We start from the raw sequence: 15915 nt of genomic DNA, 5'->3' as shown, positions 1-15915 counted from the left end.
CCATCTGTCACCCAAGTATCTTGAAGATTTTGTGCCAAAGTGAATCAGATAGAGACGGGATATTTGGATTTGATTTTTTTATTTTGGCTTTCATTATTAAAAAAAAGATACAATAGATATCATCTGTTCACAATAGTAATTTCTTTAATGCAGTCATCCCTTCAAGGGTTGTTTCATGTGATTACCTATTGCTGCATTCTCAAAGGTATTTGGTGAAGGATGTTCCAGATAAACGTTGTTTGACAGTAAGTATTTGTGAGGAAGTTGGTTCGCTTTATAAATGTTTCATGCCTCATTTGACAGCTTATATTAGTGACTATAGTAAAACCCTTCTTAACCGGAATTCAAGCAACTGGCAAAAAAATTGAGGAAAATAAATAGGTAAAAAACAGAAGTTTAAAATTGGTGTGCTATTAGCTCTCCATTCGATGCCCGAAAATTCACTTATCTGGCATCTAACAATCTCAATAGGTTCCGGATTACCAGGAGGTTTCACTGTATATCTAGTATTTCCAATTTAAATTTAGACATACAGCACGGTAACAGGCCCTTTCGACCCACAAGCCTTGTGCTGCCCAACTACCCCCAATTAACCTACAACCCTTGGTATGTTTTGAACAGTGGGAGGAAATCAGAGCCCCTGGGGAAAACCATGCAGACACAGGGACAACGTACAAACTCCTTACAGATGGTGCGGGATTCGAAGCCTGGACTCGATCGCTTGCACTGTAAAGGCGCTGCGCCAACTGCTATGCCACCCGTATGTGGTAAGGTAAATATGGCAAGACTGGTGATAAAACTAATCGCAGGATCATTTTTTCTCAAAAGCATTGCTGAATTTGATAAATGTTGATAATGATAAGAGATCCAGTATCTATAAATTTTTGTTGTTCGAAGCAACAATAATTCTTGGAACACTAAAGCAGACTCACCTCCTACATTGTTTTTGTAAGTGTTGTATAGTTCTTTTACACGTCTGTAGCGGAAGGCTAATTTTCTCATCCAGTCAACTCCTCCTCGCACCCCAGTTGCTAAGCAAAGATTTGCACTGGTGGCGGCTGCATGGAAACCATCAGTCGCAAAACTGTAGGTACTGCAAGTAGAGCAAAATAACAAGCATCTTATCATTCAAATCCTACATTGATAATATTTATTTGTGACAGTATTAAATCCTACCTTAAATCTTGTCCATTGTCGTCAGAAGACACATCATCTATATGAACTTGATCACATTCCTGTTAAAAGATGATTATATCAATAAAACACAATAAAAACTTATTCTACTTAAATTAAAACTGTATTGTAATTTTTACTCTTTTTGATCAACCTGAAATTAATTACTTTTGATAACTCTAACAATCACACTTCAAAATACTAGATGCTTGTTTGAAGACCATAATTTTGCAGCAATATATAAGTTGATTTTGTTCAGGTCTCAATGTCAATATTTCTTTTTAAGATAAAAGTTCTTTTAATGAGATCTTTGTTAATTTATATTGTATTGCAGACAGAAATAAAAATAGATACATTGGTTAATACCTTTATGCATTTACCAGTTAATATTTATCCATATATAAAGGTAAAAGAAAGATAAGAAATACAAAACTCTGTTAGTGAAGAAACCTGCATCTTGGTGGTTTAGCCAAGAGATTCAATTCTTTACATGATTGAAAATGCACTTTGGTTGAATGACTATATCTCAACTATTTTAACACTCTCAAAATCCAACAGGGCTTTTCCAGGAACTAACTAATTTTTCATGAGGTTGACACCAATCTTGTAACAAATGCACTTACTGCACCTGAGGCATGCTGTTTTTGGAGCACTGTGGATGAAATTAGTTCACGTTCGCTTGAGAGCTGAATAATAGAGCCATTCCCAGGATAAACATCTTTTTGAGAGTTCACCAATGAACTTGACTCTCACTATCATTTGGGTTCCTGTGGTTTCAATCCTCTCATCCCTTGACTCATTACTCTCAGGTCTGGGTCCTGACCTCCAGATTCCCCCAGTCATCCAATGCGCTGAGCTCTCATTCTCCCAACCTTCCAATGGGTTGGATGACCTGATGTGCTGAGGCTCAGATGCTCCAGAGCCTTGTTCCATTGATGTTCTGTTATCACGGACAAAGGCTGAAATATCTATTCCATTTCCAACACCTTGCCCCCCCCACCCCCCACTCCATTAATTTCATGGCTGACCTCAATCCCTCACCCTTTTCTGGCCCCAATCTTCTGAAGGTCACCCAGAGTCATCTGCTCTACATTCTCGTGACCTGATCTGGCTCTCACTGCACTAATGGCCTCCATCCCCAGTTGTGCATTATCCCTCATATATTCTTCAGCATCAAAGGAAAAGGTTTAATCCTGGTTCAGTAGCAGGATTTGGAGCAAGCCAAAAGCAGTATACCATTATTTCTATTAGATTCTAAAAATATGGAAAATAAGCTCCAAGAATTGCAGAGGTTTAAAGTACTGAAAGAGTCATTCAGCCCATCATGACTGTTCTACTTCCATGCCACAACTTTGTAAGTTCTGTCTTTTTGAGCTCAACCGAACGAGATGGTATTCAACCAGAAGATGGCAGAATTGTTACATTTTTCACCACTACTGGCTGATGTACTGGGGGTACTTTTTAAACATCTGGCAAAAATGATAGTTATTGTTTTATTGTGGCAAATAAAATGTAACTTATAATTGCCTAATATGTATCAAATTATTTATAACATTTTTTATTAAAAAGGCAGTCAATAGCATTGTTAAGAGTATACAACTGGTTGAAACTGATTTAAACTTACATGTCGTTCCGTGATCAGCCAACACTACCACAACATTAAACTCTGCGCTGAAATATTTCCTTTTTAGAACATTATGGTGGACATATGCAATGATCATTATTCATTTAAAACACCTAAAGAAAATTAAACTCCCCGCCTGATTACCCCAGAGGTTTGCCTGTGCAAATGTTTTTTGTTGATTGATCCACAGTATGGAATGGTTGCACATTGATGAAAGCTAGCTTGCAAGGGCCAAGATGTAGTCTCATTGTTCTTTTTCATAACTGTTATCTGTTAATGGAACCTGATACACGAGAAGGCCATGAATATTTCCAACAGAGTCTTAACAGAGAAAATGAAATTTAGAACATTATGTCAATGACGGTTAGTTATCTGAAGCTTGTAATAAATGGGTGTCACGGACTAACATTCACAGCCATGACTAATAAAGCATCAGTAGTGTGGAACAATGTATTACTGCTTGCAAAATAAAAAAAGAGACCATCAACAAATCATTTTAATTTCTCAATCAAACTAAATGCCTGGTAGTGCCTGACCTCAAACCCGAAGAGCTATATATCATTCATACAGATCCAATAATTGATTGCATATAAAACTGACCTCAGCACAGCTGAATCAATGAATGTTTTCCATATACGAGTGGGCAGAGATTAGAGTAACATTCTCATACCAATAGCCAAATATGATGAGGTTATACAAATATGGTCCCAAGTGTCAAGTAACTGAATGTTTAATACACAAGGCTAATGTTTTACTTAATGCTTTTTGTTTAAAATTATATACAAAAACATGAAGGAAAAATGAATGAACTGTTCCAAGTACTGTAGTCCAGAGGTAGGGTTGTTGTAAACCTTATGATCAAATATCATTTAAGAGACTCAACAAATATTAGCTCTTCACTGTAACACTCACCACTACTGCTTATAGTATTTCCAACTCCCTCATTAATATAGAAACCATATAAAACACTATTGTATGCTTTTTGTATCCTTCTCAATTGACAGCCTTATGGAACAGTGATCTGGTGCAGTGAGTTGAAACACCGTGTCAGAGTTGACAGAGGTGCAGGAAGAGATTGATGGAGAGAGTTGGATTTCAGGTCATGGTGGGTACATGGAGACCCTGCTAATCTTGAGCACAGGGGAGCTCTGTAAGTGTGCCCTGGTTATTCTTGGTAGCAACTTATAAGTCATGTTGTTTTTGCAAGAGGCTATTTTAATAAAAGTTTGCTGTACTACTTGGTTTGGTGGTTTGTAATAACAGCCATTGCTTGACTATTAAAATCTACTTCACTGTCTGAGCTATGCGAGTACGCACATTCACACTGCAGGAAATTTCTTCATAAATGGCTGTGCGGAAGCCAGAATTTATGTTTAAAGCATGACAGGCAGTACTTTATTTAGAGCCTGACGCATTAGAAACTAAAGTGAATAAAGTGAGAAAATATGTTAGAGCACTAAAAAGCAACTGGTTACAAGTAACTAAAACACAAACAAAAATGTTTCATGATTGTGAATTACGCCAACCAAATGCATTCCTGACCTTAGGAGATTCCCGATTTGGAATGCCACAATTCTAAAACACGCATCCTCGCTTTCAAATCATTTGAAGGCCTTCCCCCAATCCTTCTGCCAACTACTTCCATTCCTGTTACTGATCTCGATGACTGAATTCATTCAATTCTGGCCATCTGAGGACCCCAGTTTGCCCACTCTGTCAGTGTTCTGTGCCTTCAGACATCAAAGACTCATGTCCAAGAATTCCATTCCCTCTCCTTTATCTTTCTACACTTAAAACCATTTTCCCCCATTAAACTTTTGGGTGGTTTTCTAAATATTTATTTATAAGACTATCAGGCTTTGTTCAATAATGCTCCTGTGAAATGCTTGGGGTGTCTCATTCAGTCAAAGGTATTTCATTATTATAAATTGTTGCAATTTGATGTGGACCTAACAAGGACTTGGCAAGTGCCTAAATGTTGAGGGTTTTGAACTCTGGTTTTAGAGCATAGAACATTACAGCACTGCAAATGTCCTTTGGCCCTTGATGTGTTGACCTATTGTATATATATATATATATATTTCTACTAAAAAAAAATCGAAGCCCTCCCTACTTATAACCCTCCATTTTTCTTTCATCTATATGTCTGTCTAAGAGTCTATTAAATGCTCCTTTTGTTCCAGCCTCCACCACCAACCCTGGCAATACATTTCTGGTGCCCACAACTCTCTATGTAAAAAAATGTACCCCTGATGTCTCCCCTAAACTCTCCTCCCCTCACTTTGTACAGATACCTTCCAGTATTTGCTACTACCACCCTGGGAAAAAGGTGCTGCCCATCTATGTTATCTATGGTTCTCATAATTTTGTAATTCCATCTATTAAGTTTGTGAATGACTTGGTAGTCTGGGAAGGTGTTGTAGAAATTGCTGGTATAGTAGACAATGGTTATCTGAGATTACAACAGGATCAAGATGAGCCAAGGAACGGCAGGTGGAATTTAACTTAAACAAATGCTGAGTGCTGTGCTTTTGGAGGTTATATCATGGTGGAACTTACATAGTGAATGGTAAGTTGGGTCCTGGGGAACATTGTAGAATAAAGAGACTTCGAGTTACAGTTTCATAGTTCCATGAAGGTGGTGATGCAGGTAGAGATGGTGGTGAAGAAGGCATATGGCACACTTGCTTTCATTGGTCAGGGCACTGAGTTTAGGTCTGGGGATGTCATGGTGAGATCGCACTTTTAGTTGTTTGTTCAGCGTTGGTCACCCAGCTATACAAAATATATTAAGCTGGAAAGGATGCAGAAAATGTTCATTAGAATGTTACTGGGAGTGGCAGGCTGGATTATAAGGAGAGGCTGGATAGGCTGGAGCTTTTTTCCCTAGAGTATAGGAGGTTGAAGGGGAAGATTCTAAAATATTTCTCATATGTTGAATGCTGGGGAATCTCAGGCTCCGGAATTCATGTGCAGTTCTACATTGGAACAAACTGACAGCAAGTTTGGGACTTCCATGTTTGACAGCACATTCATGGAAGTCCAGAGCATATTTATAATTAATGGGTAAATGGCAGTAGTTTGTTCTACTTTGTTCTTGAATGTGATTTCTATGTGGGGCTCATGGCAACAAAAAAGATCAACTGCGTTGTCCAGTTGGAAATGAATTAACATGAAAGGGAATTTCACAGTGTGGTTACAAAAAGTACAATTTTAATGGTATCATTGCCATTTTGTGAAGGAAGGAGCTGAAGAATCTTACAAGGCTGATGATTAACATTTTAATGAAGTAAAGCTTCCTCAAAGAAAAGAGAAATAAGGGAAGGGAAGTTAAAGACTCATTTCTTTTGAAATAGACTACCTTTGGTTCTTTACACCTTTGGGGCCTTAGTAGACTGTTAAAAATGCCCATCATCAAGTACTAGAGGACATGGCATTTAAGGCAAGAGGAGGAAAGTTAAAGGAGATGTGCAAGGCAAATTAATTTACACAAGAGGGGCAGGTGCATGGTATGGACTGGCAAGGTAGTGGGGGAAGAAGATAAAATAATGGTAGACGCCTGCTGAGTGTGATTTTTAGACCATGTTTGCTCACAACCCTCTCCTCACTACAACCTGAACACTCCCAATCCTGTAGCCTGAATTCCAAGCTCATCCCTTGGAATTTTTTTTCCTCCAAATTCTCCATTTTCTATACATTATCCACCTGACAAAGAATGCAGGAAAAGGTGTATTGAAATTCTTCTTGACTGAAATTGATCACCAACAACTCCACGTATAATGCAGACTTAAAGACTGCTTGCATGTATCTTGATCAATGTGGTTTATAGTGTGAATAATAAAAAAAAATGACTGCTTGCAAAGGCTAGGTCCAGTTGTGCAGAGATAGGGCTTCAATCTAGTTCTCAAAAAGTTAAGGCTTGATTTAATTGATTTCTTTATTGAAGGTTCATGATATGATTGGTGAAATGATTAAAGAGGGCATTAACCAGATAACCAAAAACACAATTAAAGGAACTTTAAACAGAATATAGTTAAAACTTAGAGAAAGATTAAGATCATTGCAACCAGCAGAAGGTGATTAATTTAGCCACACGATACAAATTAGTTGGTTTCATTGCCAAACTTTTTTTAAAACACAGAGTCAGCAAGATTAGGCAGTTAAATGTGTGGCTTAAAGTTGGCGTGGGAGGAGTGGGTTTGAATTTGTGGGACACTGGCACCGGTATCGAGGAAGGAGGAAGCAGGGAGCTATTTTGAAAAAACAAAATGATGGATGAACTGCATAGGTATATGGCATCAGTCTTCGCTGTGGCTGACACCAGGGACATGCCAGAAATTCAAGCGACAGAAGTGAGTGCAGTCGCTGTTACAAGGGAGAAGGTACTTGGAAAGCTGAAGGGTCTGAAGGCAGATGTGCCCCTGGTCTACATGGAATACAGACCAGGGTTCAGAAAGAGGTAGTTGAAGAGATTGTTGATGCTTAGTGTTGACCTTCCGAGAATTGCTAGAGTGAGGAACGGTTCCAGAGAAACGGAAAATTGCAAATGTGTCTCCACACTTTAAGAAGGGAAAGAGACAAAAAACAGGAAATTATAAGCCAGTGAGCCTAATTTCAGATGTTGGTAAAATTCTAGAGTCCACTTAGCAGGGTTTTTGAAAGCACAAGATAAAATAGGCAGATGTCAGCATAGTTTCCTTTAGCAGGGATCTTGCCTGATAAATCTGATGGAATTCTTTGAGGAAGTAGACAAAAGGAGAATCAATGGATGTTGTTTATTTGAATTTTAAGAAGGCTATTGACTGGTGCCGCACATAAGGCTGCAAAACCAAGAGAGTATGACAGAAAACATACCAGCACGGAGAGAGGATTGGCTCGTTGGCAGAGGTAGAGTGGGAATGAAGGGAGCCCTTTCTGGCTGGCTGCTGGCGACCAATAGAGGTGGCGGGGAGGGTAGTGCTGAGGAAGCAGGGAATCTTCAGAGGGATTTGGACAGGTTGGGAGAATAGACACAGAAGTAGCAGATGGAATACAGCACAGTGATGTACATGGTCATGCACTTTTGTAGAAGGAATAAAGGCAAAAACTATTTTCCAAATGGGAAGAAAATTCAGAAATCAGAGGTCTTAGTGAAGGATTCCCTAAAGGTAAATTTGCAGGTTGATTTAGTCATAAGGAAATGAAATTAAATGTTGATTTTGAGAGGTCAAGAATGTAAAATCAAAGATGTAATGCTGTGGCTTAAGAAGGCATTGGTTCGTCCATATTTGGAATACTGCGAGTGGTTTTTGGGCCCCATATCTAAGGAAGGATGTGCTGGCGTTGGAGAAGGTCCAAAGATGGTTTACAAGAAAGATTCTGGGGCTGAGAGAGTTAATGTATGGGGAGCATTTGATGGCTCTGGGCCCGTGCTTGCCAGCATTTAGAAGGATGAAGGGGGAATCTCATTGAAACCTACCCAAATGTTGAAAGGATGGGAAAGAATCATCATGCAGAAGTGGGAGGGTCTGGACACCGAGGGCACAACCTCTGAATAAAAAGGTGTTCTTCAGTCCAGAGATGAGGAAAAATTTCTTCAGCCAAGGGGTGGTGAATCTATTAAAATTGTAGCCCAAATAACTATGAAGGCCAAATCATATATTTAAAGTAGAAGTTGATAGTTTCTTGATCAGCAGGAGTGTCAAATGTTATGGGGAGGAGACAGGAGAGAATGCAGTTGAAAGAAAAATAATACATCAACAAAGATTCAAATGATGCAGCAAACTTGATGGACTGAATGGCATAATTTTGATCCCACATTTTATGTTCTTATGGTCTGAACATTATTATACATCACCATGTATAACTGAGTTTTCCACAATAATTTAGCAGCATTTTATGTTGCTTTGTCAATGCAGTCACGAAGAAGGCTCGCCGGCAGCTATACTTTGTGAGGAGTTTGAGGAGATTCAGCACGTCACCAGAGACTCTCGAAAACATCTATAGATGTACCATGGAGAGCATTCTGGTTGGTTGCATCACTGTCTGGTACGGAGGTGCCAATGCTCAGTATGGGGGAAAAAACTCCAGCGGGTTGATAACTCGGCCTGCGACATCACGGACACCAGCCTTCACTCCGTTAAGGACATCTACAAGAGGTGGTGTCTTAAGAAAGCAGCTTCTATCCTCAAGGACCCTCATCACCCAGGCCATGCCCACTTCACTCTGCTACCATCGGGAAGATGGCACAAGACCATGAGGATGAGCACTCAGTGGCACAAGGACGACTTCTTCCCCTCTGCCATCAGATTTCTGAATGAACCATGAACTACAGACATTACCTCACTTTGTGTTTTTATTTTGTTTGCACTAATTTATTAATTTTGAAATGTGGTTTATAATAATGTTGCACTGAGATGCTGCTACAAAACAACGAATTTCAAGACATGTTCATGACAATAAATTCTGATTCTTTTAAATCTACTTAAACACTGGTCTGGGATAAGATACAAAGTATTCAAATGATTTTGTTTTGTTCTAAATGGGTGGATTTTGAAAAACATAAGCAACCCAAAAGATTCATTATTAATTGATTAGAAATATTTTATGAATTGTTAGCACAATTCTTTGGCTTGACTTCGCGGACGAAGATTAATGGAGGGGTAATGTCCACGTCAGCTGCAGGCTCGTTGGTGACTGACAAGTCCAATGCGGGACAGGCAGACACGGTTGCAGCGGTTGCAAGGGAAAATTGGTTGGTTGGGGTTGGGTGTTGGGTTTTTCCTCCTTTGAATATATTATTAATTTTATTGCATTTTCGGTTATTCAATTTATAAGGTCCTTTGAATAAAATATGTACTAATGGTTCTCATAAAGGAAGTAATCAAACTCACCCCACTAGAGACATTAAAGTTAAAGCTCATTCAAATTCTTTAGTGGCTGCTCTGGAAGGTTAGATCACAAGATGAGATAGCAGATTGGATAGAAAATTGGCTTCATGGAAGAAAGCAGAGGGCGATAGAGGAAGTTGTTTCTCATACTGGAGACCTGTGACTAGTGGTGTGTCACAGGGTTCGGCGATGGGCTATTTGTCAAACATATAAATGATTTAGATAAGAATGTTCATGGCATGATTAGCAAGCTTGCAGGTTACTCTAAAATGTCTGGTATTGTTGATGGTGAAGACAATTGCCAAAGATTGCAGCAGCATCTTGATCATTTGGGTAGGTGGGCAGAGGAATGGTTGATGGAACTTAATGTAGAGACATGCATTTTGTTACATTGTACTTGAAAATGGTGTCACAAATAGATAGGCCAATCAAAAAGCTTTTTGGCACATTGCTCTTGATCTGTCAAAGCATTGAGTGTAGAAGTTGGGAGGTCATGTGGCAGTTGTCTAAGTTGTGGGTGAGGCTCTGTCTGGAGTATTGAGTTTTGGGTACCCTGCTGCAGGAAAGATTATGTCAAGCTGGAGAGGGTGCGGAGAAGATTTTCGAGGATGTTGCCAGGACTCAGCAATAGGGAGAAGCTGAGCAGGCTAGGGCTTTATTCCTTGGAATGCAGAAGGATGAGGGGTGCTCTCAGGGAGGTATACTAAATCATGGGAGGAGTAGATGAAAGCAGAGTCTTTGCCCAGAGCATGGGAATCGGTAACCAGAGAACATAGGTTTAAGGTGGGGTAGGGGGGGTTGGGATTTAACAGGAACCTGAGGGGTAACCTTTTAGCACAGAGAGCAGTGGATGTATGGAAATGGCTGCTGGAGGAGGTGATTGGGGCATGTACAAGTAAAAGATTTAAGAAAAAAATTAGACAGATACATGGGCAGCATGGTTAACGTAGCAGTTAGTGCAACACTGTTACAGCGCCAACGACCTGGGTTTGAATCCGGTGCTGTCTGTAAGGAGTTTGTACTTTCTCCCCTTGTCTGTGTGGGTTTCCTCTGGGTGCTCTGGTTTCCTCCCACGCTTCATAATGTACCAGGGGTTGTAAGCCATTTGGGTGTCATTGGGCAGAAAGGGCCTATTTCTGTGCTACATCTAGATTTAGAGGGTGATGGGCCAAATGCAGGCAGGTGGGACAAGTGGGATTGGGACATTTTGGCCAGCATAGGCAAGTTGGGCTGAAGGGCTGAATGACGCCATGACTCCGTGCGCAAGGTTAAATGGCCAATCCGAGTTCATATCTTGCACGTTCCGTTAGCGTTTCAATCATGACACACATTATACCCCTCTCTTTTGCACAAACAGAGGCAAAGGTAGCAGAAAACTGCTTGGAACTCTGTATGAATGCATCATTTTCCTCCCGGTGGCAAAGATAAGCGCAACCACAATCAATCACCAGTTCTAGAGTGAAAACCATGAACTAAACTAATCCTTGTGGCCTGTTATAATCCTTTCTGATTTCCAAGCTATCAACAGTGGAAGCATGCCTATTTAGAACCTCCCTCACTACCCAACCCACCCTTCCAATACCTCCCTCCTTGCCTACTTCCTCCTCCAAACATCTCAGTATCATCTGATGCCATCACCTTTTTACACATAATCTAGTGGTTCTAGCAGGCCAGGCAGTGGTAGGAGGAAGTAGAAGTGAAGACCCAGTGTCGACTCAAACATTAAAACTGTGTGTTTTTAATCATTTAGATTATAGTTACAAGGTGTGAAGTGGTCATGAATGGGCTTAGAGCCATAAGGGGTGGTTGGTAGGGGGGGGGGGGGCAGGTGGTGGGGTGGAGGAACTGGAAGCACCAGTGTGCTGGAGAGTGAGGTTCCACTGCAAAGGACTATGGCATCTAACAATTTAAATATAAAACTTCTCAAGGACAGAGTTGGGATTTTGTTGCCAAGATGGAGGATCATCCATATTGCAAACTTGGGACCAGCTCCAAGCTATGTAACTCACCAGGGACCTAGATCCTAGGAAATATTTATGAAAGCATGAAGCAACGCTACTCAGCCATGTACTGCTGGGTTCCTCCAGGAAAGTCCAGGCACTAGATTCATTGCCTGAGTGTGGCAATGGTCTCTCCTATCCCATTTCATTTGGCAGCATGGCATGTGTTACTATCAATTGTCTATGTGTGTAGGTTACACAACAGTGAAAGAACCACAGTTGCAGTGCATAGTTCTTTTTTATATATATAACCATATAACCGTTTACAGCACGGAAACAGGCTATGTCGGCCCTTCAAGTCCGTACCGGTTCACTTGAACAATTCCACTAACTCCTCCGCAAACTCCTGAGTAAGTAGAGGCTTTCTTCATGATGCCATTGGTGTGTTGGTTCCAGGAAAGATCTTCCGAGATAGTGACTCCCAAGAAACTACATTTGCTCATCCTCTATTGATGACAATAAAACAATCAAGTCATTAAGTAATGGCCTTTAGAAGGTAGTGTTTGTTTGAATGGAGGGGACACAGTAACTGCTCCAATATGAAGGTATTTTGACTGCAGCATGGATATTGAGCATTATCGCATACCAAGTAGGCACTAAGTGGGATTTATGGCCCAGTTGACATCTGATGCTGAGAGCATGCAGTTGATGATCACACAAAAGCCTCTAATCCTTATGAAGCCTGGGTCTCACTCTATCTGCTGTTCTCTGTGAGTAGATGATGATTGCTTTACATAAGTTGTTGGAGGAGGCGCGAGGAGAAGGTGTTCTTCCTGTCGCTGAGTGTGCTGTCAGTTATGTGAGGTTAAGGTATTAGCTCGAGAGTAGTCGAATTTGGCAGTGCTGATGTCAGATCTTCAGTCCCAATGTCGCAATTTGCATTTCCTCATCAATGCATTGATCAATATGATGGTGGTAGTGTTCACATTAGTTATTTTTCTGAGTCAGCTGCAAATATTTATTTATCTAGCCTTTCATATTTTTAACTGTTTCTGTCACATAGTGCATTATGGTAATTTATTGAATGCTATTGTTGTTGGGTATGTGGTTGCAGCAAGTAAGAAGTTCAATGCACCTATAGTTCACGTCAGCTGCAGGCTCGTTTGTGGCTGACAAGTCCGATGCCTGTCCCGCATCAGACTTGTCAGCCACAAACGAGCCTGCAGCTGACGTGGACATTAATGTTCGTCTGTGAAGCCAAGCCAAAGAAGAAGAATTGTTGTTGGCTGTGTGGTTGCAGCAAGTAAGAATTTCAATGCACCTATAGTGTACTTATTTATATGACAATAAGCTCTCATATCATATCAAGTCAGTCATGGCTTTGGACCAATTTGGAATCCAGAGTTCCTAAACAATCAAGAGGACAGAAGCACTGAGAACATCAGGAATGAGAAAAGGGCAGATTTTTATGCTTTCAGTTCAAACAAAAGCCTATTTTAATTCATAATACAGGTAACTACCGTGGCATTCCTGTGGATACTGATCCTGGAACTGGGACTTCCTGTGTATATTGAGTGATAATGGCAAAAATATGTGACATCACATAATACTCAGGCCTGTGCATTGATCTCCAGCATCTAATTTAATCTACTACAGCTAATGCTTAAATTTTCCATTCAATATCCCTCAATTCAATTAGCATCCATGTGGTAGGATTACATTTAATTTGCTGAAAGGATTTCAGTACCATGGCATGTCATTTTTTCTGTTTCCCTCTTTCTTACTTTGTATCAAAGGCTTTGACGAATTTTGAAAACTCTTAAAACTCTCGATTGTTTACTCTCTGTGGTGCCACTGAGTAATATAGGTGATTTATTTTTACTGTTGTTCTATTCACTTCATTACAATCACCAATTCTTCTTGAGCTGTTCATTTCCATTGTTGCATAATATATGTGGAATGCATTATTTACTCGTGTACAGGGAAATACTCTGCAGAGTTAAGTGAAGCTACTGACAAACATGAATTCTTAATAGCTATGTTCCCCCTCTGAGCCTCATTCAAACAGGATTGATGAGTAACTGATACCGGATTTCTCAAGTACAAAACATCCAGGGTGGAGCATGCTGCCATTTTTAACCTAAAAATGAATACTCATTTTATCCTCAGGTTAAAACATTTCTCTCAAATGTACTCCCTGCATTTTGTTCTGTACCCTGGCTGCCTGACAGTATTCTTTAATCAATCTTTGAGTTGTAAAAGGACAAGAACAAAGCATGGGATGAGCTGCTCGTGTTTCTTTCCTGAGTTTCTGTGCTGTTTCTGTGAGAGCATTTGCAAGTATCCTGGCTGAGATCCGGAAAACTGAATCCAACAAGCAGACAAACTTGAGTGTCAGGCAAGGCTGGAACTTGAACTAATGGCTTTCTGGCTGCAATTCAAAGACTTCACTTAGCTAGTGGGCAAAGGCTTTGCAATCTATTTGACCTTTTCTATTTTAATTTACACATTCACTGACAATTTAACTAAATCTGATATTTATGATACCATATCAAAATAAAATATAGATTCATTAATTTTCCAAATGCTCTGAATTATTAAAGTAATTTCCCATCTGCAAAACAATTTAAAAAATGTTAATTTTAACGATGCAACATTGTAGAAACCCGCACTGCTCAATTATAGCCAATTAAGCCTGTACATTTTAGAGGGTGGGAGGAAATCAGAGCACCCAGAGAAAAGCACACAGCTCACAGGGAGACTATACAAACTTACAGACTGTGCCAGATTTGAACTTCAGTCACTGGTGTTGTAATTAGAGTTAACTGCTATACTAATTTTGCCACCTATCAATTTTAATGATGTTTCCATCAATCAGTATACCGTCATTTGAGAGAATGAGTAGAAAATTCACGATAGCATCATATACAATTCCTATTTGTCCTTCAATAGTCAATAATTAATCTCAGTGAAATATGAAGTTTGGCACATTTGTGACAAAACTGAAGATATATTTTATAAATCTCTGGACACTAAAACGAATACTGAAGTTGATAAAATGCTTGTACCTCTAGATCATTGAAAAATAAATGTGTGTCAGCCAAATTGAAAATCATTTCTTCCATTCGAAGTCCAAGTGTAACAGCCATTGGTGGATCCTGAAAAATAAACATTGCCATTAGAAACTTTGCAAATTTTAGGCTTCATTATGTTCATATTAGTTCATATAATTAATGAGAGTGAGGGAGCGACCTGAAAACTATCCCAGAATTTAACGTAACTTTACTTGAACTGCTTTAAAAAAATTCATTAGGTATCCTTCTGTCTTGGAAGACAATGGTAGCACCATGGAGAGTCAGTTGGTTTTAGAGCAGCTTTTGGAGTGGCTCACAAGGTCCACTTGGGCGTGATAGTCTCTGCCACATTTGCTGCAGATGAAGTCAGAATGATGAGATATGGTCGACTGGCTCTGTTGACTTTGCTTCCTCCGGGTCCTCTTGTCCTCCAGCTGGCGTGTCTGCTTTTCCTCACCAGTCTTCACGCCCTTTCTGACAGCGCTTCTCCAGTGGCCACGGTCATCAGAAAGGGGCTCCCAGTTGAGCACATGAGTGAATTTCAGATCACGCTTGCAGACGTCTTTGAACCGCAACTGTGGCCGGCCAGTGGGTTGAGATCTTTCAGCCAAACAACTGTACAGCAGGTCTTTAGGGTTTGCCACCATCCTCCATACAGTGTAATAATAACTATAGAAGATAAATTCCTTTTATCAAATGGTAAATTTGTGCTAAAAGTGTCACATTATCCTGTTTCAGAAATGAACTCCCAGGAACGCACTATTTGAACTGAGCAACTCTTGTAACATCGGACTCATTAGAAATACACATGGCAGATTATCTAATGAGAAGATATTTACAACAATCCTACAGTTACGTGTGAAGCTTCCAATGAAACACTTAGTGAAATGGAAAGTGTGAAGCCCCAGTGTTCTATGTGCATGCTTCAATACATCTTGTATCGTTCGGCTCAAATTAAGATATGTGGGAAACCAACGAAAACCTAAATTTAGTTTGTCTACCTTGTATGTCCTTGCACTTAAATGCTTCTGATTCATCTATAATTTCACTGTGGTTTTGAGGGCTAGCAACTTAACATTGATGTGAGATTATGTCTAGGGTTTAGGACATCAGAAATTAAAATAATTTTTAGAATAATGTCTTTTTCAGGAAATTTAAATTTTTAAAAATTAAACAAAACATTTTTAGGCATACAACATGGCAACAGGCCTTTTTGGTCCCTGAGCCCAAACAAT

At 39.8% G+C, this 15915-nt stretch overlaps 1 protein-coding gene across 10 annotated transcripts in view; it reads right to left on the bottom strand.

Annotated features, from left to right (window-relative positions):
* eya4 (EYA transcriptional coactivator and phosphatase 4) overlaps positions 1–15915 on the bottom strand; it is a 475725-nt gene that overhangs the window by 32855 nt on the left and 426955 nt on the right. For all 10 annotated transcript variants that reach the window (XM_069887302.1, XM_069887300.1, XM_069887303.1 and 7 more), the window contains 3 exons: positions 14675–14764; positions 1177–1235; positions 933–1093 (listed from right to left, as the gene is read on the bottom strand). In XM_069887302.1, the coding sequence (XP_069743403.1) occupies positions 933–1093; positions 1177–1235; positions 14675–14764 (310 nt within the window). The remainder of the gene's footprint in view (positions 1–932; positions 1094–1176; positions 1236–14674; positions 14765–15915) is intronic.

The sequence above is a fragment of the Narcine bancroftii genome, chromosome 6, assembly GCF_036971445.1.
Source record: "Narcine bancroftii isolate sNarBan1 chromosome 6, sNarBan1.hap1, whole genome shotgun sequence".
Lineage (NCBI taxonomy): Eukaryota > Metazoa > Chordata > Chondrichthyes > Torpediniformes > Narcinidae > Narcine > Narcine bancroftii.
Note: the sequence above shows the minus strand (reverse complement) of the source record. Positions and strands in the feature narration are given on the sequence as shown.